This window comes from Oncorhynchus keta, unplaced genomic scaffold, assembly GCF_023373465.1.
Source record: "Oncorhynchus keta strain PuntledgeMale-10-30-2019 unplaced genomic scaffold, Oket_V2 Un_contig_3299_pilon_pilon, whole genome shotgun sequence".
Taxonomy (NCBI): Eukaryota; Metazoa; Chordata; class Actinopteri; order Salmoniformes; family Salmonidae; genus Oncorhynchus; species Oncorhynchus keta.
In genome coordinates, this window is record NW_026287180.1 from 243,691 (window position 1) to 268,278 (window position 24,588).

The window sequence follows — 24,588 nt, forward strand, 5'->3', positions numbered from 1 at the left end:
GATAATCTACTGTTATTCTGCTTTAGACTGTCTCCTATTGGTGATGATAATCTACATAGTTATTAGACTGTCTCCTGATGATAATCTACATAGTTATTAGACTGTCTCCTATTGGTGATGATAATCTACATAGTTATTCTGCTTTAGACTGTCTCCTATTGGTGATGATAATCTACATAGTTATTCTGCTTTAGACTGTCTCCTATTGGTGATGATAATCTACATAGTTATTCTGCTGCTTTAGACTGTCTCCTATTGGTGATGATAATCTACATAGTTATTCTGCTTTAGACTGTCTCCTATTGGTGATGATAATCTACATAGTTATTCTGCTTTAGACTGTCTCCTATTGGTGATGATAATCTACATAGTTATTCTACTTTAGACTGTCTCCTATTGGTGATGATAATCTACATAGTTATTCTGCTGCTTTAGACTGTCTCCTATTGGTGATGATAATCTACATAGTTATTCTGCTGCTTTAGACTGTCTCCTATTGGTGATGATAATCTACATAGTTATTCTACTTTAGACTGTCTCCTATTGGTGATGATAATCTACATAGTTATTCTGCTGCTTTAGACTGTCTCCTATTGGTGATGATAATCTACATAGTTATTAGACTGTCTCCTATTGGTGATGATAATCTACATAGTTATTCTGCTGTAGACTGTCTCCTATTGGTGATGATAATCTACATAGTTATTAGACTGTCTCCTATTGGTGATGATAATCTACATAGTTATTCTGCTGCTTTAGACTGTCTCCTATTGGTGATGATAATCTACATAGTTATTCTGCTGCTTTAGACTGTCTCCTATTGGTGATGATAATCTACATAGTTATTCTGCTTTAGACTGTCTCCTATTGGTGATGATAATCTACATAGTTATTAGACTGTCTCCTATTGGTGATAATAATCTACATAGTTATTCTGCTGCTTTAGACTGTCTCCTATTGGTGATGATAATCTACATAGTTATAATAATAATAGTGATCCTAGCAATGCTTTTCCTCCGACATGGACACTTTTTGGCTCCGTTGTTTGAAGTCCCCATGAAAATGTTTAGAGGTAACTTGTCTCTGCAGGATACATATGTGATGGAAAGAGATGTCTGAGTTGGTCTACTTGCCAAGCAGAGCTGTGTTATCAAGACACAATTGTTGTAATTGTCAATTGTAATGACAAATTTCCCAAAGGATCATGATGATTTTTCTGGTCAAAAGTGGGGGCGCAAAAGTATTTTTTATTGGTGAGCAGCTGCTGTGTGTGCTCCGTTACTCCGGCGCCTATGCTCACACCCGTCTCCCAGGCAACGCCTTACCAATTTACCTCTCTTCACATTTCACTGAAATAAAACCAAATGTTTAGTGATAGTTGTGGCTCGGTAAAAAAAAAAAAAATGATTGTGTGACTGTGTGTGTCCGCGTAGCCTCCAGGAGCAGCTGTGTCGTCTGTACCCTCGTCTGAAGGTGTTGGCTTTTGGGGCGAAGCCCGAGATGACCCTCCACACCTACCTGCCCTCCTTCCTGTCCCGGGCCACGCCCCACTGCCCTGAAGATATGAAGAGAGAGGTAATACACAGGGCACCTGGGAAGTATTCTGACCCCTTTTCCACATTTTGTTAAGTTACAGCCTTATTCTAAAATGGATTAAATACATGTTTTCCCTCATCGATCTACACACAATACCCCATACTGACATCACAATACCCCATACTGACATCACAATAACCCATAATGACATCACAATAACCCATAATGACATCACAATAACCCATAATGACATCACAATAACCCATAATGACATCACAATAACCCATAATGACAAAGCAAAACCAGGTTTTTAGACATTTTTTGCAAATGTATTAAAAAATTAAGATGCCTTTTATTTACATAAATATTCAGACCCTTTACTATGAGACTTGAAATTGAGCTCAGGTGCATCCTGTTTCCATTGATCATCCTTGAGATGTTTCTACAACTTGGTTGGAGTCCACCTGTGGTAAATTAAATTGATTGGACATGATTTGGAAAGGCACGCCTGTCTATAAGGTCCCACAGTTGACAGTGCGTTCAGAACAAAAACCAAGTCATTTTGGGGCGGCAGGTAGCCTAGTGGTTAGAGTTTTTGGCCAGTGATTGAATCCCAGAGTTGACAAGGTAAAAGTCAGTTCTGCCCCTGAACAGGCAGTTAACCCACTGTTCCTAGACCAGTTAACCCACTGTTCCTAGACCAGTTAACCCACTGTTCCTAGACCAGTTAACCCACTGTTCCTAGACCAGTTAACCCACTGTTCCTAGACCAGTTAACCCACTGTTCCTAGACCAGTTAACCCACTGTTCCTAGGCTATCACTGTAAATAAGAATTTGTTGTTAACTGACTTGCCTAGTTAAATAAAGGTAAAATAAATGAGGTCATATGAATTATCCGTAGACCTCCGAGACAGGATTGTGTCGAGGCACAGATCGGGGAAAGGGTTCCAAAACATTTCTGCAGCATTGAAGGTCCCCAAGAACACAGTGGTGATTCGAGGTCGGGTGATTGTGGAGGACAAGTCATCTGATACAGCACTCCATCACTCTCCTTCTTGGTCAAATAGTCCTTAAACAACCTGGAGGTGTTTTGGGTCATTGTCCTTTTGAAAAACAAATGACAGTCCCACTCAGCCCAAACCAGATGGCATCATGACATAGCGCTGCAGAATGCTGTGGTAGACATGCTGGTTAAGTGGGCCTTGAATTCTAAATAAATCACTGGCAGTGTCAACAGCAAAGCACCCCCACACCACCTCCTCCTCCATGCTTCACGGTGGGAACCACACATGCAGAGATCATCTGTTCACCTACTCTGAGTCTCACAGAGACACAGACATCATTAAAGCACCCCCACACCACCTCCTCCTCCATGCTTCACGGTGGGAACCACACATGCAGAGATCATCTGTTCACCTACTCTGAGTCTCACAGAGACACAGACATCATTAAAGCACCCCCACACCACCTCCTCCTCCATGCTTCACGGTGGGAACCACACATGCAGAGATCATCTGTTCACCTACTCTGAGTCTCAGACACGGCGGTTGGAACCAAAACTCTCAAATTTGGTCTCATTAGACTAAAGGACAGATTTCCACCGGTCTAATGTCCATTGCTTGTCTTTCTTGGCCCAAGCACGTCTCTTATTATTGGTTTCCTTTGGTAGTGATTTCTTTGCAGCAATTCAGTCTCCTCTGAACAGTTGATGTTGAGATGCGTCTGTTACTTGAATCTGTGAAGCATTTATTTGGGCTGCAATTCCTGAGGCTGGCAACTCTACTGAACGTATCCTCTGGAGCAGAGGGAACTCTGGGTCTTCCTTTCCTGGCGGTGAGAGCCAGTTTCATCATAGCACTTGAGGATTTTTGCGACTGCACATGAAGAAACTTAAAAGTTCTTGAAATGTTCCTGATTCCAGACCTTCATGTCTTAAAGTAACGATGGACTGACCTTCATGTCTTAAAGTAACGATGGACTGACCTTCATGTCTTAAAGTAACGATGGACTGACCTTCATGTCTTAAAGTAACGATGGACTGACCTTCATGTCTTATAGTAATGATGGACTGACCTTCATGTCTTATAGTAATGATGGACTGACCTTCATGTCTTAAAGTAATGATGGACTGACCTTCATGTCTTAAAGTAATGATGGACTGACCTTCATGTCTTATAGTAATGATGGACTGACCTTCATGTCTTATAGTAACGATGGACTGACCTTCATGTCTTAAAGTAATGATGGACTGACCTTCATGTCTTATAGTAATGATGGACTGACCTTCATGTCTTAAAGTAATGATGGACTGACCTTCATGTCTTAAAGTAATGATGGACTGACCTTCATGTCTTATAGTAATGATGGACTGACCTTCATGTCTTAAAGTAATGATGGACTGACCTTCATGTCTTAAAGTAATGATGGACTGACCTTCATGTCTTCATGTCTTAAAGTAATGATGGACTGACCTTCATGTCTTAAAGTAATGATGGACTGACCTTCATGTCTTAAAGTAATGATGGATGGATGTCTTAAAGTAATGATGGACTGACCTTCATGTCTTAAAGTAATGATGGACTGACCTTCATGTCTTAATGATGGAGTAATGATGGACTGACCTTCATGTCTTAAAGTAATGATGGACTGACCTTCATGTCTTAAAGTAATGATGGACTGACCTTCATGTCTTAAAGTAATGATGGACTGACCTTCATGTCTTATAGTAATGATGGACTGACCTTAATGTCTTAAAGTAACGATGGACTGACCTTCATGTCTTAAAGTAATGATGGACTGACCTTCATGTCTTAAAGTAATGATGGACTGACCTTCATGTCTTAAAGTAATGATGGACTGACCTTCATGTCTTAAAGTAACGATGGACTGACCTTCATGTCTTAAAGTAATGATGGACTGACCTTCATGTCTCCAACTGCTCTTAAACGCGAGTAAAACCAAATGCATGCTTTTCAATCGATCGCTGCCTGCACCCGCATGCCCGACTAGCATCACCACCCTGGATGGTTCCAACCTTGAATATGTGGACATCTATAAGTACCTAGGTGTCTGGCTAGACTGCAAACTCTCCTTCCAGACTCACATCAAACATCTCCAATCAAAAATCAAATCCAGAGTCGGCTTTCTATTCCGCAACAAAGCCTCCTTCACTCACGCTGCCAAGCTTACCCTAGTAAAACTGACTATCCTACCGATCCTCGACTTCGGCGATGTCATCTACAAAATGGCTTCCAACACTCTACTCAGCAAACTGGATGCAGTCTATCACAGTGCCATCCGTTTTGTCACTAAAGCACCTTATACCACCCACCACTGCGACTTGTATGCTCTAGTCGGCTGGCCCTCACTACATATTCGTCGCCAGACCCACTGGCTCCAGGTCATCTACAAGTCCATGCTAGGTAAAGCTCCGCCTTATCTCAGTTCACTGGTCACGATGGCAACACCCATCCGTAGCACGCGCTCCAGCAGGTGTATCTCACTGATCATCCCTAAAGCCAACACCTCATTTGGCCGCCTTTCGTTCCAGTACTCTGCTGCCTGTGACTGGAACAATTGCAAAATCGCTGAAGTTGGAGACTTTTATCTCCCTCTCCAACTTCAAACATCAGCTATCCGAGCAGCTAACCGATCGCTGCAGCTGTACATAGTCTATAGGTAAATAGCTCACCCTTTTCACCTACCTCATTCCCATACTGTTTTTATACTGTTTTTATTTATTTACTTTTCTGCTCTTTTGCACACCAATATCTCTACCTGTACATGCCCATCTGATCATTTATCACTCCAGTGTTAATCTGCAAAATTGTATTATTCGCCTACCTCCTCATGCCTTTTGCACACATTGTATATAGACTGCCCATTTTTTTCTACTGTGTTATTGACTTGCTAATTGTTTACTCCATGTGTAACTCTGTGTTGTCTGTTCACACTGCTATGCTTTATCTTGGCCAGGTCGCAGTTGCAAATGAGAACTTGTTCTCAACTAGCCTACCTGGTTAAATAAAGGTGAAATAAATAAATAAAATAAATAAAAAAAAGTAACGATGGACTGACCTTCATGTCTTAAAGTAACGATGGACTGTCGTTTCTTTCAGCTTTTTTGATCTGTTCTTGCCATGATATGGACTTGGACTTCTACCAAATAGGGAAACACAATGCCACAGATGTTTTGAGAGGTCACTGAACGCTGTAACATATTATATATCCAGTCTGATAAGAATTAGAAAAGTGTCTTAAACAAAAAACATACACCAAATGTTTTAAAATAATCATTCAAAGAACGTGTATGGTTAACGGATAGAGTATTGACATGTTTAATACCTCCTTTACTGTCTAGTTGCTGAGCTCCATGACGGAGTGTCTCTCTGTGGACCATCAGAGTCTGGGGGTGTGGAGACAGCTCTACACCAAACACTTACCACAGTCCAGGTACAACACACACACACCGCTCAGAGTCTGGGGGTGTGGAGACAGCTCTACACCAAACACTTACCACAGTCCAGGTACAACACACACACACCGCTCAGAGTCTGGGGGTGTGGAGACAGCTCTACACCAAACACTTACCACAGTCCAGGTACAACACACACACCGCTCAGAGTCTGGGGGTGTGGAGACAGCTCTACACCAAACACTTACCACAGTCCAGGTACAACACACACACACACCGCTCAGAGTCTGGGGGTGTGGAGACGGCTCTACACCAAACACTTACCACAGTCCAGGTACAACACACACACACACCGCTCAGAGTCTGGGGGTGTGGAGACAGCTCTACACCAAACACTTACCACAGTCCAGGTACAACACACACACACCGCTCAGAGTCTGGGGGTGTGGAGACAACTCTACACCAAACACTTACCACAGTCCAGGTACAACACACACACACACCGCTCAGAGTCTGGGGGTGTGGAGACAGCTCTACACCAAACACTTACCACAGTCCAGGTACAACACACACACACCGCTCAGAGTCTGGGGGTGTGGAGACAGCTCTACACCAAACACTTACCACAGTCCAGGTACAACACACACACAGCGCTCAGAGTCTGGGGGTGTGGAGACAGCTCTACACCAAACACTTACCACAGTCCAGGTACAACACACACACACCGCTCAGAGTCTGGGGGTGTGGAGACAGCTCTACACCAAACACTTACCACAGTCCAGGTACAACACACACACAGCGCTCAGAGTCTGGGGGTGTGGAGACAGCTCTACACCAAACACTTACCACAGTCCAGGTACAACACACACACACACCGCTCAGAGTCTGGGGGTGTGGAGACAGCTCTACACCAAACACTTACCACAGTCCAGGTACAACACACACACACCGCTCAGAGTCTGGGGGTGTGGAGACAGCTCTACACCAAACACTTACCACAGTCCAGGTACAACACACACACACCGCTCAGAGTCTGGGGGTGTGGAGACAGCTCTACACCAAACACTTACCACAGTCCAGGTACACACACACACACCGCTCAGAGTCTGGGGGTGTGGAGACAGCTCTACACCAAACACTTACCACAGTCCAGGTACAACACACACACACCGCTCAGAGTCTGGGGGTGTGGAGACAGCTCTACACCAAACACTTACCACAGTCCAGGTACAACACACACACACCGCTCAGAGTCTGGGGGTGTGGAGACAGCTCTACACCAAACACTTACCACAGTCCAGGTACAACACACACACACCGCTCAGAGTCTGGGGGTGTGGAGACAGCTCTACACCAAACACTTACCACAGTCCAGGTACAACACACACACACCGCTCAGAGTCTGGGGGTGTGGAGACAGCTCTACACCAAACACTTACCACAGTCCAGGTACAACACACACACACACCGCTCAGAGTCTGGGGGTGTGGAGACGGCTCTACACCAAACACTTACCACAGACACACAGCGCTCAGAGTCTGGGGGTGTGGAGACAGCTGGATATAAAACACCAGTCCAGGTGAATACATGTTTTAAGCAACCAGTGTGAAGTCGTGTGCTATAATAAATCTGTCTCTCTGTCTCTAGTCTGCTGTTAAACCATCTACTGAAGTCCTGGAACACCCTGCCACCCAAGGTACAATATAACCATGGTTTCTGCCTCTGTCCCATCTCAATGATGTGTACCTGCTCGGGATTGGCTGGGAGGAAATTAAGTTAATTCTTGGGGAACAACGGCCACATTCAGTTTACTGTCGGCATCATCATATCCAGTCAATTGTAGTTGGAAGTGTCCTTCACATCAGGTCAGTTTGACGACTACTACAGACATGGTATTGTTGTGATGTCATTGTGGTTAAATGTCAACGTTCTATCATTAACGAACTAGAGGAAATCAGAGAATTTGATCCCGATTCAATGGCCCTCAGAGCTATCCTCCAATCACATTAGACTAATAGTAAAACGTAAGTTAATTAAGAAACATTGTAACATTCCGCAGAGTCTTATGGAATACATGTCATTATACACCTAAACATGGTTTTATTGCATTTTTACCAGCAGCCAATGGGATCACATCACACAAGGAGCTCTCACCTTTCAAACTTCCCTCCAGTTCATTGTGAACGCTGTAGCATATTATATAGCCAGTAAGAGCCAGTTCATTGTGAATGCTGTAGCATATTATATATCCAGCCAGTAAGAGCCAGTTCATTGTGAATGCTGTAGCATATTATATAGCCAGTAAGAGCCAGTTCATTGTGAATGCTGTAGCATATTATATATCCAGCCAGTAAGAGCCAGTTCATTGTGAATGCTGTAGCATATTATATATCCAGTAAGAGCCAGTTCATTGTGAACGCTGTAGCATATTATATATCCAGCCAGTAAGAGCCAGTTCATTGTGAACGCTGTAGCATATTATATATCCAGCCAGTAAGAGCCAGTTCATTGTGAACGCTGTAGCATATTATATATCCAGCCAGTAAGAGCCAGTTCATTGTGAATGCTGTAGCATATTATATATCCAGCCAGTAAGAGCCAGTTCATTGTGAACGCTGTAGCATATTATATATCCAGCCAGTAAGAGCCAGTTCATTGTGAATGCTGTAGCATATTATATATCCAGCCAGTAAGAGCCAGTTCATTGTGAACGCTGTAGCATATTATATATCCAGCCAGTAAGAGCCAGTTCATTGTGAACGCTGTAGCATATTATATATCCAGCCAGTAAGAGCCAGTTCATTGTGAACGCTGTAGCATATTATATATCCAGCCAGTAAGAGCCAGTTCATTGTGAATGCTGTAGCATATTATATATCCAGTAAGAGCCAGTTCATTGTGAACGCTGTAGCATATTATATATCCAGTAAGAGCCAGTTCATTGTGAATGCTGTAGCATATTATATATCCAGTAAGAGCCAGTTCATTGTGAACGCTGTAGCATATTATATATCCAGTAAGAGCCAGTTCATTGTGAACGCTGTAGCATATTATATATCCAGCCAGTAAGAGCCAGTTCATTGTGAACGCTGTAGCATATTATATATCCAGCCAGTAAGAGCCAGTTCATTGTGAACGCTGTAGCATATTATATATCCAGCCAGTAAGAGCCAGTTCATTGTGAACGCTGTAGCATATTATATATCCAGCCAGTAAGAGCCAGTTCATTGTGAATGCTGTAGCATATTATATAGCCAGTAAGAGCCAGTTCATTGTGAACGCTGTAGCATATTATATATCCAGTAAGAGCCAGTTCATTGTGAATGCTGTAGCATATTATATATCCAGTAAGAGCCAGTTCATTGTGAACGCTGTAGCATATTATATATCCAGTAAGAGCCAGTTCATTGTGAACGCTGTAGCATATTATATATCCAGTAAGAGCCAGTTCATTGTGAATGCTGTAGCATATTATATATCCAGTAAGAGCCGGTTCATTGTGAATGCTGTAGCATATTATATATCCAGTAAGAGCCAGTTCATTGTGAATGCTGTAGCATATTATATATCCAGCCAGTAAGAGCCAGTTCATTGTGAACGCTGTAGCATATTATATATCCAGCCAGTAAGAGCCAGTTCATTGTGAACGCTGTAGCATATTATATATCCAGCCAGTAAGAGCCAGTTCATTGTGAATGCTGTAGCATATTATATATCCAGTAAGAGCCAGTTCATTGTGAACGCTGTAGCATATTATATATCCAGTAAGAGCCAGTTCATTGTGAACGCTGTAGCATATTATATATCCAGTAAGAGCCAGTTCATTGTGAACGCTGTAGCATATTATATATCCAGCCAGTAAGAGCCAGTTCATTGTGAACGCTGTAGCATATTATATATCCAGCCAGTAAGAGCCAGTTCATTGTGAACGCTGTAGCATATTATATATCCAGCCAGTAAGAGCCAGTTCATTGTGAATGCTGTAGCATATTATATATCCAGTAAGAGCCAGTTCATTGTGAATGCTGTAGCATATTATATATCCAGTAAGAGCCAGTTCATTGTGAACGCTGTAGCATATTATATATCCAGCCAGTAAGAGCCAGTTCATTGTGAACGCTGTAGCATATTATATATCCAGCCAGTAAGAGCCAGTTCATTGTGAACGCTGTAGCATATTATATATCCAGTAAGAGCCAGTTCATTGTGAACGCTGTAGCATATTATATATCCAGCCAGTAAGAGCCAGTTCATTGTGAACGCTGTAGCATATTATATATCCAGTAAGAGCCAGTTCATTGTGAACGCTGTAGCATATTATATATCCAGTAAGAGCCAGTTCATTGTGAACGCTGTAGCATATTATATATCCAGTAAGAGCCAGTTCATTGTGAATGCTGTAGTATATTATATATCCAGTAAGAGCCAGTTCATTGTGAACGCTGTAGCATATTATATATCCAGTAAGAGCCAGTTCATTGTGAATGCTGTAGTATATTATATATCCAGTAAGAGCCAGTTCATTGTGAATGCTGTAGCATATTATATATCCAGTAAGAGCCAGTTCATTGTGAACGCTGTAGCATATTATATATCCAGTAAGAGCCAGTTCATTGTGAATGCTGTAGCATATTATATATCCAGCCAGTAAGAGCCAGGAGGAGCACGATAAACAGCATTCAGGGGCATATGACAAACAGCATTCCAGGGGAGCCAGTAAACAGCATTCAGAGGAGAATGATAAACAGCATTGGACAATGACAAACAGCATTCCAGACAATGACAAACAGCATTCAGAGGAGATATGATAAACAGCATTCAGAGGACAATGATAAACAGCATTCAGAGGACAATGATAAACAGCATTCAGGGGAGAATGACAAACAGCATTCAGGGGACCACGATAAACAGCATTCAGGGGACCATGATAAAGCCAGCATTCATTGATGATAAACAGCATTCAGAGGACAATGATAACAGCATTCAGAGGCCAGATAAACAGCATTCAGGGGAATGCGATAAACAGCATTCAGGGGACCAGATAAACAGCATTCAGGGGACCATGTAAACAGCATTCAGGGGACAATGATAAACAGCATTCAGGGGACAATGATAAACAGCATTCAGGGGACAATGATAAACAGCATTCAGGGGATTGATAAACAGCATTCAGGGGACAATGATAAACAGCATTCAGAGACCATGATAAACAGCATTCAGGGGACAATGATAAACAGCATTGGGGACCATGATAAACAGCATTCAGGGGACAATGATAAACAGCATTCAGGGGACAATGATAAACAGCATTCAGGGGACCATGATAAACAGCATTCAGGGGACAATGATAAACAGCATTCAGGGGACCATGATAAACAGCATTCAGGGGACAATGATAAACAGCATTCAGGGGAGAATGATAAACAGCATTCAGGGGAACATGATAAACAGCATTCAGGGGACCACGATAAACAGCATTCAGGGGACCATGATAAACAGCATTCAGGGGAGAATGATAAACAGCATTCAGAGGACAATGATAAACAGCATTCAGGGGACAATGATAAACAGCATTCAGGGGACCACGATAAACAGCATTCAGGGGACAATGATAAACAGCATTCAGAGGAGAATGACAAACAGCATTCAGGGGACAATGATAAACAGCATTCAGGGGACAATGATAAACAGCATTCAGGGGACCACGATAAACAGCATTCAGGGGACAATGATAAACAGCATTCAGGGGACCACGATAAACAGCATTCAGAGGAGAATGACAAACAGCATTCAGGGGACAATGATAAACAGCATTCAGGGGACAATGATAAACAGCATTCAGGGGACAATGATAAACAGCATTCAGGGGACCATGATAAACAGCATTCAGGGGACAATGATAAACAGCATTCAGGGGACAATGATAAACAGCATTCAGGGGACAATGATAAACAGCATTCAGGGGACAATGATAAACAGCATTCAGGGGACAATGATAAACAGCATTCAGGGGACAATGATAAACAGCATTCAGGGGACAATGATAAACAGCATTCAGGGGACAATGATAAACAGCATTCAGGGGACCATGATAAACAGCATTCAGGGGACAATGATAAACAGCATTCAGGGGACAATGATAAACAGCATTCAGGGGAGAATGATAAACAGCATTCAGGGGAACATGATAAACAGCATTCAGGGGACCACGATAAACAGCATTCAGGGGACCATGATAAACAGCATTCAGAGGAGAATGACAAACAGCATTCAGAGGACAATGATAAACAGCATTCAGGGGACAATGATAAACAGCATTCAGGGGACAACGATAAACAGCATTCAGGGGACAATGATAAACAGCATTCAGAGGAGAATGACAAACAGCATTCAGAGGACAATGATAAACAGCATTCAGGGGACCAGAGGAGAATGATAAACAGCATTCAGGGGACAATGATAAACAGCATTCAGGGGACAATGATAAACAGCATTCAGGGGACAATGATAAACAGCATTCAGGGGACCAGAGGAGAATGATAAACAGCATTCAGGGGACAATGATAAACAGCATTCAGGGGACCATGATAAACAGCATTCAGGGGACCATGATAAACAGCATTCAGAGGGGAGAATGACAAACAGCATTCAGGGGACAATGATAAACAGCATTCAGGGACAATGATAAACAGCATTCAGGGGACAATGATAAACAGCATTCAGGGGACAATGATAAACAGCATTCAGGGACCATGATAAACAGCATTCAGGGGACCAGAGGAGAATGATAAACAGCATTCAGGGGACAATGATAAACAGCATTCAGGGGACCATGATAAACAGCATTCAGGGGACAATGATAAACAGCATTCAGGGGACGATGATAAACAGCATTCAGAGAATGACAAACAGCATTCAGGGGACAATGATAAACAGCATTCAGGGGACAATGATAAACATCATTCAGGGGACCATGATAAACAGCATTCAGGGGATGATAAACAGCATTCAGGGGACCATGATAAACAGCATTCAGGGGAGAATGATAAACAGCATTCAGGGGACAATGATAAACAGCATTCAGGGGACCATGATAAACAGCATTCAGGGAGAATGACAAACAGCATTCAGGGGAGAATGATAAACAGCATTCAGAGGGAATGATAAACAGCATTCAGGGGACAATGATAAACAGCATTCAGGGACAATGATAAACAGCATTCAGGGGACGATGATAAACAGCATTCAGGGGACAATGATAAACAGCATTCAGGGGACAATGATAAACAGCATTCAGGGGACCAGAGGAGAATGATAAACAGCATTCAGGGGACCATGATAAACAGCATTCAGGGGACCATGATAAACAGCATTCAGGGGACAATGATAAACAGCATTCAGGGGACAATGATAAACTGCATTCAGGGGACCAGAGGAGAATGATAAACAGCATTCAGGGGACAATGATAAACAGCATTCAGGGGACAATGATAAACAGCATTCAGGGGACCATGATAAACAGCATTCAGGGGACCATGATAAACAGCATTCAGGGGACAATGATAAACAGCATTCAGGGGACCATGATAAACAGCATTCAGGGGACCATGATAAACAGCATTCAGGGGACCACGATAAACAGCATTCAGGGGACCACGATAAACAGCATTCAGGGGACCACGATAAACAGCATTCAGGGGACCACGATAAACAGCATTCAGGGGACCATGATAAACAGCATTCAGGGGACCAGAGGAGAATGATAAACAGCATTCAGGGGACGATGATAAACAGCATTCAGGGGACCATGATAAACAGCATTCAGGGGACAATGATAAACTGCATTCAGGGGACCATGATAAACAGCATTCAGGGGACAATGATAAACAGCATTCAGGGGACGATGATAAACAGCATTCAGGGGACAATGATAAACAGCATTCAGGGGACAATGATAAACAGCATTCAGGGGACAATGATAAACTGCATTCAGGGGACCAGAGGAGAATGATAAACAGCATTCAGGGGACCATGATAAACAGCATTCAGGGGACAATGATAAACAGCATTCAGGGGACAATGATAAACTGCATTCAGGGGACCAGAGGAGAATGATAAACAGCATTCAGGGGACAATGATAAACAGCATTCAGGGGACAATGATAAACAGCATTCAGGGGACCACGATAAACAGCATTCAGGGGACCACGATAAACAGCATTCAGGGGACCACGATAAACAGCATTCAGGGGACGATGATAAACAGCATTCAGGGGACCATGATAAACAGCATTCAGGGGACCATGATAAACAGCATTCAGGGGACCATGATAAACAGCATTCAGGGGACCATGATAAACAGCATTCAGGGGACCATGATAAACAGCATTCAGGGGACCATGATAAACAGCATTCAGGGGACCATGATAAACAGCATTCAGGGGACCACGATAAACAGCATTCAGGGGACCATGATAAACAGCATTCAGGGGACCACGATAAACAGCATTCAGGGGACAATGATAAACAGCATTCAGGGGACCACGATAAACAGCATTCAGGGGACCACGATAAACAGCATTCAGGGGACCATGATAAACAGCATTCAGGGGACCACGATAAACAGCATTCAGGGGACAATGATAAACAGCATTCAGGGGACAATGATAAACAGCATTCAGGGGACAATGATAAACAGCATTCAGGGGACAATGATAAACAGCATTCAGGGGACAATGATAAACAGCATTCAGGGGACAATGATAAACAGCATTCAGGGGACAATGATAAACAGCATTCAGGGGACCACGATAAACAGAATTCAGGGGACCACGATAAACAGCATTCAGGGGACCATGATAAACAGCATTCAGGGGACCACGATAAACAGAATTCAGGGGACCACGATAAACAGAATTCAGAGGAGAATGAGATTTCAACCAGAAACCAGATAAACCTAAATAAATATAAGGCACTAAGGCATTAATAACAGAATGGAGGATAGCTGTGAGGGTTTATCGAATCAGATCCTCTGATCTCTAAGGCATTAATAACAGAATGGAGGATAGCTGTGAGGGTTTATCGAATCAGATCCTCTGATCTCTAAGGCATTAATAACAGAATGGAGGATAGCTGTGAGGGTTTATCGAATCAGATCCTCTGATCTCTAAGGCATTAATAACAGAATGGAGGATAGCTGTGAGGGTTTATCGAATCAGATCCTCTGCTCTCTAAGGCATTAATAACAGAATGGGGGATAGCTGTGAGGGTTTATCGAATCAGGACCAGATCCTCTGATCTCTAAGGCATTAATAACAGAATGGAGGATAGCTGTGAGGGTTTATCGAATCAGGACCAGATCCTCTGATCTCTAAGGCATTAATAACAGAATCGTATTTCTTTCAATCTTCAAATATAAAACAGTCTCTTTGGCAAATGACACCATAGGACCTCAGTCCAGGGCTAAGAAAAGGCCTGAAGTAGGCTACAAGGAGTGGAATGTTAGCTAAACAGACTGGTACGCAGACTAGTAATGTTAGCTAAACAGACTGGTACGCAGACTAGTAATGTTAGCTAAACAGACTGGTACGCAGACTAGTAATGTTAGCTAAACAGACTGGTACGCAGACTAGTAATGTTAGCTAAACAGACTGGTACGCAGACTAGTAATGTTAGCTAAACAGACTGGTACGCAGACTAGTAATGTTAGCTAAACAGACTGGTACGCAGACTAGTAATGTTAGCTAAACAGACTGGTACGCAGACTAGTAATGTTAGCTAAACAGACTGGTACGCAGACTAGTAATGTGAGCTAAACAGACTGGTACGCAGACTAGTAATGTGAGCTAAACAGACTGGTACGCAGACTAGTAATGTGAGCTAAACAGACTGGTACGCAGACTAGTAATGTTAGCTAAACAGACTGGTACGCAGACTAGTAATGTTAGCTAAACAGACTGGTACGCAGACTAGTAATGTTAGCTAAACAGACTGGTACGCAGACTAGTAATGTTAGCTAAACAGACTGGTAATGTTAGCTAAACAGACTGGTAATGTTAGCTAAACAGACTGGTAATGTTAGCTAAACAGACTGGTAATGTTAGCTAAACAGACTGGTAATGTTAGCTAAACAGACTGGTAGCTAAACAGACTGGTAATGTGAGCTAAACAGACTGGTACGCAGACTAGTAATGTGAGCTAAACAGACTGGTACGCAGACTAGTAATGTTAGCTAAACAGACTGGTACGCAGACTAGTAATGTTAGCTAAACAGACTGGTACGCAGACTAGTAATGTTAGCTAAACAGACTGGTACGCAGACTAGTAATGTTAGCTAAACAGACTGGTACGCAGACTAGTAATGTTAGCTAAACAGACTGGTACTCAGACTAGTAATGTTAGCTAAACAGACTGGTACGCAGACTAGTTATGTTAGCTAAACAGACTGGTACGCAGACTAGTAATGTTAGCTAAACAGACTAGTAATGTTAGCTAAACAGACTAGTAATGTTAGCTAAACAGACTAGTAATGTTAGCTAAACAGACTAGTAATGTTAGCTAAACAGACTAGTAATGTTAGCTAAACAGACTAGTAATGTTAGCTAAACAGACTGGTAATGTTAGCTAAACAGACTGGTAATGTTAGCTAAACAGACTGGTAATGTTAGCTAAACAGACTGGTAATGTTAGCTAAACAGACTGGTAATGTTAGCTAAACAGACTGGTAATGTTAGCTAAACAGACTGGTAATGTTAGCTAAACAGACTGGTAATGTTAGCTAAACAGACTGGTAATGTTAGCTAAACAGACTGGTAATGTTAGCTAAACAGACTGGTAATGTTAGCTAAACAGACTGGTAATGTTAGCTAAACAGACTGGTAATGTTAGCTAAACAGACTGGTAATGTTAGCTAAACAGACTGGTAATGTTAGCTAAACAGACTGGTAATGTTAGCTAAACAGACTGGTAATGTTAGCTAAACAGACTGGTAATGTTAGCTAAACAGACTGGTAATGTTAGCTAAACAGACTAGTAATGTTAGCTAAACAGACTAGTAATGTTAGCTAAACAGACTAGTAATGTTAGCTAAACAGACTAGTAATGTTAGCTAAACAGACTAGTAATGTTAGCTAAACAGACTAGTAATGTTAGCTAAACAGACGACTAGTAATGTTAGCTAAACAGACGACTAGTAATGTTAGCTAAACAGACGACTAGTAATGTTAGCTAAACAGACTGGTAATGTTAGCTAAACAGACTGGTAATGTTAGCTAAACAGACTGGTAATGTTAGCTAAACAGACTGGTAATGTTAGCTAAACAGACTGGTAATGTTAGCTAAACAGACTGGTAATGTTAGCTAAACAGACTGGTAATGTTAGCTAAACAGACTGGTAATGTTAGCTAAACAGACGACTGGTAATGTTAGCTAAACAGACGACTGGTAATGTTAGCTAAACAGACGACTGGTAATGTTAGCTAAACAGACGACTGGTAATGTTAGCTAAACAGACGACTGGTAATGTTAGCTAAACAGACGACTGGTAATGTTAGCTAAACAGACGACTGGTAATGTTAGCTAAACAGACGACTGGTAATGTTAGCTAAACAGACTGGTAATGTTAGCTAAACAGACGACTGGTAATGTTAGCTAAACAGACGACTGGTAATGTTAGCTAAACAGACGACTGGTAATGTTAGCTAAACAGACGACTGGTAATGTTAGCTAAACAGACGACTGGTAATGTTAGCTAAACAGACGACTGGTAATGTTAGCTAAACAGACGACTGGTAATGTTAGCTAAACAGACGACTGGTAATGTTAGCTAAACAGACGACTGGTAATGTTAGCTAAACAGACGACTGGTAATGTTAGCTAAACAGACGACTGGTAATGTTAGCTAAACAGACGACTGGTAATGTTAGCTAAACAGACGACTGGTAATGTTAGCTAAACAGACTGGTAATGTTAGCTAAACAGACTGGTAATGTTAGCTAAACAGACTGGTAATGTTAGCTAAACAGACTGGTAATGTTAGCTAAACAGACTGGTAATGTTAGCTAAACAGACTAGTAATGTTAGCTAAACAGACTGGTAATGTTAGCTAAACAGACTGGTAATGTTAGCTAAACAGACTAGTAATGTTAGCTAAACAGACTAGTAATGTTAGCTAAACAGACTAGTAATGTTAGCTAAACAGACTGGTAATGTTAGCTAAACAGACTAGTAATGTTAGCTAAACAGACTGGTAATGTTAGCTAAACAGACTAGTAATGTTAGCTAAACAGACTGGTAATGTTAGCTAAACAGACTGGTAATGTTAGCTAAACACGACTGGTAATGTTAGCTAAACAGACTGGTAATGTTAGCTAAACAGACTGGTAATGTTAGCTAAACAGACTGGTAATGTTAGCTAAACAGACTGGTAATGTTAGCTAAACAGACTGGTAATGTTAGCTAAACAGACTGGTAGCGCAGACTAGTAATGTTAGCTAAACAGACTGGTAATGTTAGCTAAACAGACTAGTAATGTTAGCTAAACAGACTGGTATGTTAGCTAAACAGACTAGTAATGTTAGCTAAACAGACTGGTAATGTTAGCTAAACAGACTAGTAATGTTAGCTAAACAGACTAGTAATGTTAGCTAAACAGACTAGTAATGTTAGCTAAACAGACGACTAGTAATGTTAGCTAAACAGACGACTAGTAATGTTAGCTAAACAGACTAGTAATGTTAGCTAAACAACGACTAGTAATGTTAGCTAAACAGAGACTAGTAATGTTAGCTAAACAGACTGGTAATGTTAGCTAAACAGACTGGTAATGTTAGCTAAACAGACGACTAGTAATGTTAGCTAAACAGACGACTAGTAATGTTAGCTAAACAGACGACTAGTAATGTTAGCTAAACAGACTGTAATGTTAGTAATGTTAGCTAAACAGACTGGTAATGTTAGCTAAACAGACTGGTAATGTTAGCTAAACAGACTAGTAATGTTAGCTAAACAGACTGGTAATGTTAGCTAAACAGACTGGTAATGTTAGCTAAACAGACTGAACAGACTGGTAATGTTAGCTAAACAGACTGGTAATGTTAGCTAAACAGAGACTGGTAATGTTAGCTAAACAGACGACTGGTAATGTTAGCTAAACAACAGACTGGTAATGTTAGCTAAACAGAGACTGGTAATGTTAGCTAAACAGACTGGTAATGTTAGCTAAACAGACTGGTAATGTTAGCTAAACAGACTGGTAATGTTAGCTAAACAGACGACTGGTAATGTTAGCTAAACAGACGACTGGTAATGTTAGCTAAACAGACGACTGGTAATGTTAGCTAAACAGACGACTGGTAATGTTAGCTAAACAGACGACTGGTAATGTTAGCTAAACAGACGACTGGTAATGTTAGCTAAACAGACTGGTAATGTTAGCTAAACAGACTGGTAATGTTAGCTAAACAGACTGGTAATGTTAGCTAAACAGACTGGTAATGTTAGCTAAACAGACTAGTAATGTTAGCTAAACAGACGACTGGTAATGTTAGCTAAACAGACGACTGGTAATGTTAGCTAAACAGACGACTAGTAATGTTAGCTAAACAGACTAGTAACGTTAGCTAAACAGACTAGTAACGTTAGCTAAACAGACTAGTAATGTTAGCTAAACAGACTAGTAATGTTAGCTAAACAGACTAGTAATGTTAGCTAAACAGACTAGTAATGTTAGCTAAACAGACTAGTAATGTTAGCTAAACAGACTAGTAATGTTAGCTAAACAGACTGGTAATGTTAGCTAAACAGACTGGTAATGTTAGCTAAACAGACTAGTAATGTTAGCTAAACAGACTAGTAATGTTAGCTAAACAGACTAGTAATGTTAGCTAAACAGACTAGTAATGTTAGCTAAACAGACTAGTAATGTTAGCTAAACAGACTGGTAATGTTAGCTAAACAGACTAGTAATGTTAGCTAAACAGACTGGTAATGTTAGCTAAACAGACTAGTAATGTTAGCTAAACAGACTAGTAATGTTAGCTAAACAGACTAGTTGAGGGCTGCTTGTCCTCCACTGCTGGAAGTGGAGCGATAAGACTTGGTTTTTATTGAAATTGTGTTGCATTATAGTTTGTTAATAAAGCTTTATTGTGTTTCTGGTAGTTGCGCGGTTGGCTGCAGGAGACTGTCCAGTCATTCAGAGTGACCAATGAGGAGCTGAGAGACACTGCTAACTCTGCTGACCTACAGGACTGTAACAAGCTCTGTCACGTGAGTTGCAACACTTCATTTACAAACAGAAATCACAAAGCAGCAACCTTCAGAATGCCTTTAAGAAGGGCTAAAAGCTTTTAGGAAACATTTAAATAAGACTATCACTCCCAATCTAATTATTCTGCCTGGCTTCCCTCCCCCACCCTACCTCGCTTCCCCCTACCCACCTCGCTGACCCCCTCCCCCCACCCTACCTCGCTGATCCCCCTACCCACCTCGCTAGACCCCCTCCCCCACCCTACCTTTTCCCCCTACCCACCTCGCTGACCCCCTACCCACCTCGCTACCCCCTCCCCCACCCTACCTCGCTTCCCACCTGGTGCCCCCCGTTCCCCCCACCCTACCTCCCCCTGACCCACCTCGCTACCCCCTCCCCTGCCTGTAGTGTCTCCAGTTGAAGATGTCAGGACGAGGTTTCCCCTGGTCCAGACTCTTTATGGCGTTACTGGTGTTTGCTGCCGGGTTCATTACACACGACATCCGATCCCGTGGCTCCTTCACAGGTACCGCACACGCGCACACACACACACACACACACACACACGCACACGCACACACACGCACGCAACTGTTAACCAATCTGACTGTGTGTGTGTGTGTAGACTCAGCCACAGCGAGCTATCTCCACAGTTCAGGGGTGATGGGAGTGTCTCAACAGGCCTGGAGCAAAGTCACCCTCTACTCACAACAGGGCTTCAGGTAACCTCTAACCCCTGACGAACCCAGAGCTGGGAAGTCATGTTTGCTCATCATCACGGGCCGCATTTATAAATGACTTTAATTAATTTGTCGGTCAGTTATTTAAACATATACGTCCATTATCATTTGTGTTCTTTAAGGCTTTAGACTTTCTCTCTGTAGACTGAAGTCCTTTTGTCCCGTGTGTGTAGCTGGCTGGATACCAACACTCCCTACTACTACTCAGAGTGTGTCCGTGTGTTGAGTCCGGTACTGGAGCAGACCTGGGAGAGAACTAAAGATGCTGCCATCTACATGTCACAACTCACAACACAATTCATTGACTGGATCAATCACAACACACCCCTATTAGTAGAATGGGTAAGACACGCACATTGTTGTATTGTTTTTGGTGTAGATGCCGTTTGGTGTTGATGCCGTTTGGTGGTGATACCGTTTGGTGGTGATACCGTTTGGTGGTGATACCGTTTGGTGGTGATGCCGTTTGGTGTTGATGCCGTTTGGTGTTGATGCCGTTTGGTGGTGATGCCGTTTGGTGGTGATGCCGTTTGGTGGTGATGCCGTTTGGTGGTGATGCCGTTTGGTGGTGATGCCGTTTGGTGTAGATGCCGTTTGGTGTAGATGCCGTTTGGTGGTGATGCCGTTTGGTGGTAGATGCCGTTTGGTGGTGATGCCGTTTGGTGGTGATGCCGTTTTGTGATGCCGTTTGGTGATGCCGTTTGGTGGTGATGCCGTTTGGTGGTGATGCCGTTTGGTGGTGATGCCGTTTGGTGGTGATGCCGTTTGGTGATGCCGTTTGCCGTTTGGTGTGATGCCGTTTTTGATGCCGTGGTGATGCCGTTTGATGCCGTTTGGCGTTGATGCCGTTTGGCGGTGATGCCGTTTGGTGGTGATGCCGTTTGGTGGTGATGCCGTTTGGTGGTGATGCCGTTTGGTGGTGATGCCGTTTGGTGTAGATGCCGTTTGGTGTAGATGCCGTTTGGTGTTGATGCCGTTTGGTGTTGATGCCGTTTGGTGTTGATGCCGTTTGGTGTTGATGCCGTTTGGTGTTGATGCCGTTTGGTGTTGATGCCGTTTGGTGTTGATGCCGTTTGGTGTTGATGCCGTTTGGTGTGATGCCGTTTGGTGGTGATGCCGTTTGGTGGTGATGCCGTTTGGTGGTGATGCCCGTTTGGTGGTGATGCCGTTTGGTGTTGATGCCGTTTGGTGTTGATGCCGTTTGGTGGTGATGCCGTTTGGTTGATACCGTTTGGTGGTGATGCCGTTTGATGCCGTTTGGTGTTGATGCCGTTTGGTGTTGATGCCGTTTTGTGACCGTTTGGTGGTGATGCCGTTTGGTGTTGATGCCGTTTGGTGGTGATGCCGTTTGGTGTTGATGCCGTTTGGTGTGATGCCGTTTGGTGGTGATGCCGTTTGGTGTTGATACCGTTTGGTGGTGATGCCGTTTTGTGTGTTGATGCCGTTTGGTGTTGATGCCGTTTGGTGGTGATGCCGTGGTGATGCCGTTTGGTGTTGATGCCGTTTGGTGGTGATGCCGTTTGGTGGTGATGCCGTTTGGTGTTGATGCCGTTTGGTGGTGATGCCGTTTGGTGTTGATGCCGTGATGCCGTTTGGTGGTGATGCCGTTTGGTGGTGATGCCGTTTGGTGTTGATGCCGTTTGGTGTTGATGCCGTTTGGTGGTGATGCCGTTTGGTGTGATGATGCCGTTTGGTGTTGATGCCGTTTGGTGTTGATGCCGTTTGGTGTGATGCCGTTTGGTGTGATGCCGTTTGGTGTTGATGCCGTTTGGTTTGATGCCGTTTGGTGTTGATGCCGTTTGGTGTTGATGCCGTTTGGTGATGCCGTTTGGTGGTGATGCCGTTTGGTGTGATGCCGTTTGGTGGTGATGCCGTTTGGTGGTGATGCCGTTTGGTGTTGATGCCGTTTGGTGTTGATGCCGTTTGGTGTTGATGCCGTTTGGTGGTGATGCCGTTTGGTGTTGATGCCGTTTGGTGTTGATGCCCGTTTTGTGATGCCGTTTGGTGTTGATGCCGTTTGGTGTTGATGCCGTTTGGTGTTGATGCCGTTTTGTGATGCCGTTTGGTGTTGATGCCGTTTGGTGTTGATGCGTTTGGTGTTTGCCGTTTGTTGATGCCGTTTTGTGATGCCGTTTGGTGTTGATGCCGTTTGGTGGTGATGCCGTTTTGGTGGTTTGGTGTTGATGCCGTTTGGTGTTGATGCCGTTTGGTGGTGATGCCGTTTGGTGGTGATGCCGTTTGGTGGTGATGCCGTTTGGTGTTGATGCCGTTTGGTGTTGATGCCGTTTGGTTTGATGCCGTTTGGTGTGATGATGCCGTTTTGGTGTTGATGCCGTTTGGTGGTGATGCCGTTTGGTGGTGATGCCGTTTGGTGGATGATACCGTTTGGTGGTGATGCCGTTTGGTGGTGATGCCGTTTGGTGTTGATGCCGTTTGGTTGATGCCGTGATGCCGTTTGGTGTTGATGCCGTTTGGTGGTGATGCCGTTTGGTGTTGATGCCGTTTGGTGTTGATGCCGTTTGGTGGTGATGCCGTTTGGTGGTGGTGATGCCGTTTGGTGGTGATGCCGTTTGGTGGTTGGTTTGGTGTGATGCCGTTTGGTGGTGATGCCGTTTGGTGGTGATGCCGTTTGGTGTTGATGCCGTTTGGTGTAGATGCCGTTTGGTGTGATGCCGTTTGGTGTAGATGCCGTTTGGTTGATGCCGTTTGGTTGATGCCGTTTGGTGTTGATGCCGTTTGGTGTTGATGCCGTTTGGTGTTGATGCCGTTTGGTGTTGATGCCGTTTGGTGGTGATGCCGTTTGGTGTTGATGCCGTTTGGTGTGATGCCGTTTGGTGTGATGCCGTTTTGATGCCGTTTGGTGTTGATGCCGTTTGGTGTTGATGCCGTTTGATGCCCGTTTGGTTTGTTGATGCCGTTTGGTGTTGATGCCGTTTGGTGTTGATGCCGTTTGGTGTTGATGCCGTTTGGTGGTGATGCCGTTTGGTGGTGATGCCGTTTGGTGTGATGCCGTTTGGTGGTGATGCCGTTTGGTGTGATGCCGTTTGGTGTTGATGCCGTTTGGTGTTGATGCCGTTTGGTGTGACCGTTTGGTGGTGATGCCGTTTGGTGTTGATGTTTGGTGATGCCGTTTGGTGTTGATGCCGTTTGGTGTTGATGCCGTTTGGTGTTGATGCCGTTTGGTGTTGATGCCGTTTGGTGTTGATGCCGTTTGGTGTTGATGCCGTTTGTGTTGATGCCGTTTGGTGGTGATGCCGTTTGGTGGTGATGCCGTTTGGTGGTGATGCCGTTTGGTGTGATGCCGTTTGGTGTAGATGCCGTTTGATACCGTTTGGGTGATGCCGTTTGGTGGTGATGCCGTTTTGGTGTTGATGCCGTTTGGTGGTGATGCCGTTTGGTGTTGATGCCGTTTGGTGTAGATGCCGTTTTGTGACCGTTTGGTGTTGATGCCCGTTGATGCCGTTTGGTGTTGATGCCGTTTGGTGTTGATGCCGTTTGGTGTTGATGCCGTTTGGTGGTGATGCCGTTTGGTGGTGATGCCGTTTGGTGTGATGCCGTTTGGTGGTGATGCCGTTTGGTGTTGATGCCGTTTGGTGTTGATGCCGTTTGGTGGTGATGCCGTTTGGTGTTGATGCCGTTTGGTGTTTGG

The 24,588-nt window shown here is 43.4% G+C and overlaps 1 protein-coding gene across 50 annotated transcripts in view; it reads left to right on the top strand.

Annotated features, from left to right (window-relative positions):
* tmem214 (transmembrane protein 214) overlaps window positions 1–24,588 on the top strand; it is a 76,156-nt gene that overhangs the window by 39,148 nt on the left and 12,420 nt on the right. For 49 of the 50 annotated variants that reach the window (XM_052507972.1, XM_052507980.1, XM_052507985.1 and 46 more), the window contains exons 9-16: window positions 1,434–1,575; window positions 5,898–6,063; window positions 6,286–6,361; window positions 7,599–7,647; window positions 20,112–20,219; window positions 20,608–20,725; window positions 20,825–20,921; window positions 21,113–21,281. In XM_052507972.1, coding sequence (XP_052363932.1) covers window positions 1,434–1,575; window positions 5,898–6,063; window positions 6,286–6,361; window positions 7,599–7,647; window positions 20,112–20,219; window positions 20,608–20,725; window positions 20,825–20,921; window positions 21,113–21,281 — 925 coding nt within the window. The remainder of the gene's footprint in view (window positions 1–1,433; window positions 1,576–5,897; window positions 6,064–6,285; window positions 6,362–7,598; window positions 7,648–20,111; window positions 20,220–20,607; window positions 20,726–20,824; window positions 20,922–21,112; window positions 21,282–24,588) is intronic. The other variant, XM_052507992.1, reaches the window with a different exon arrangement.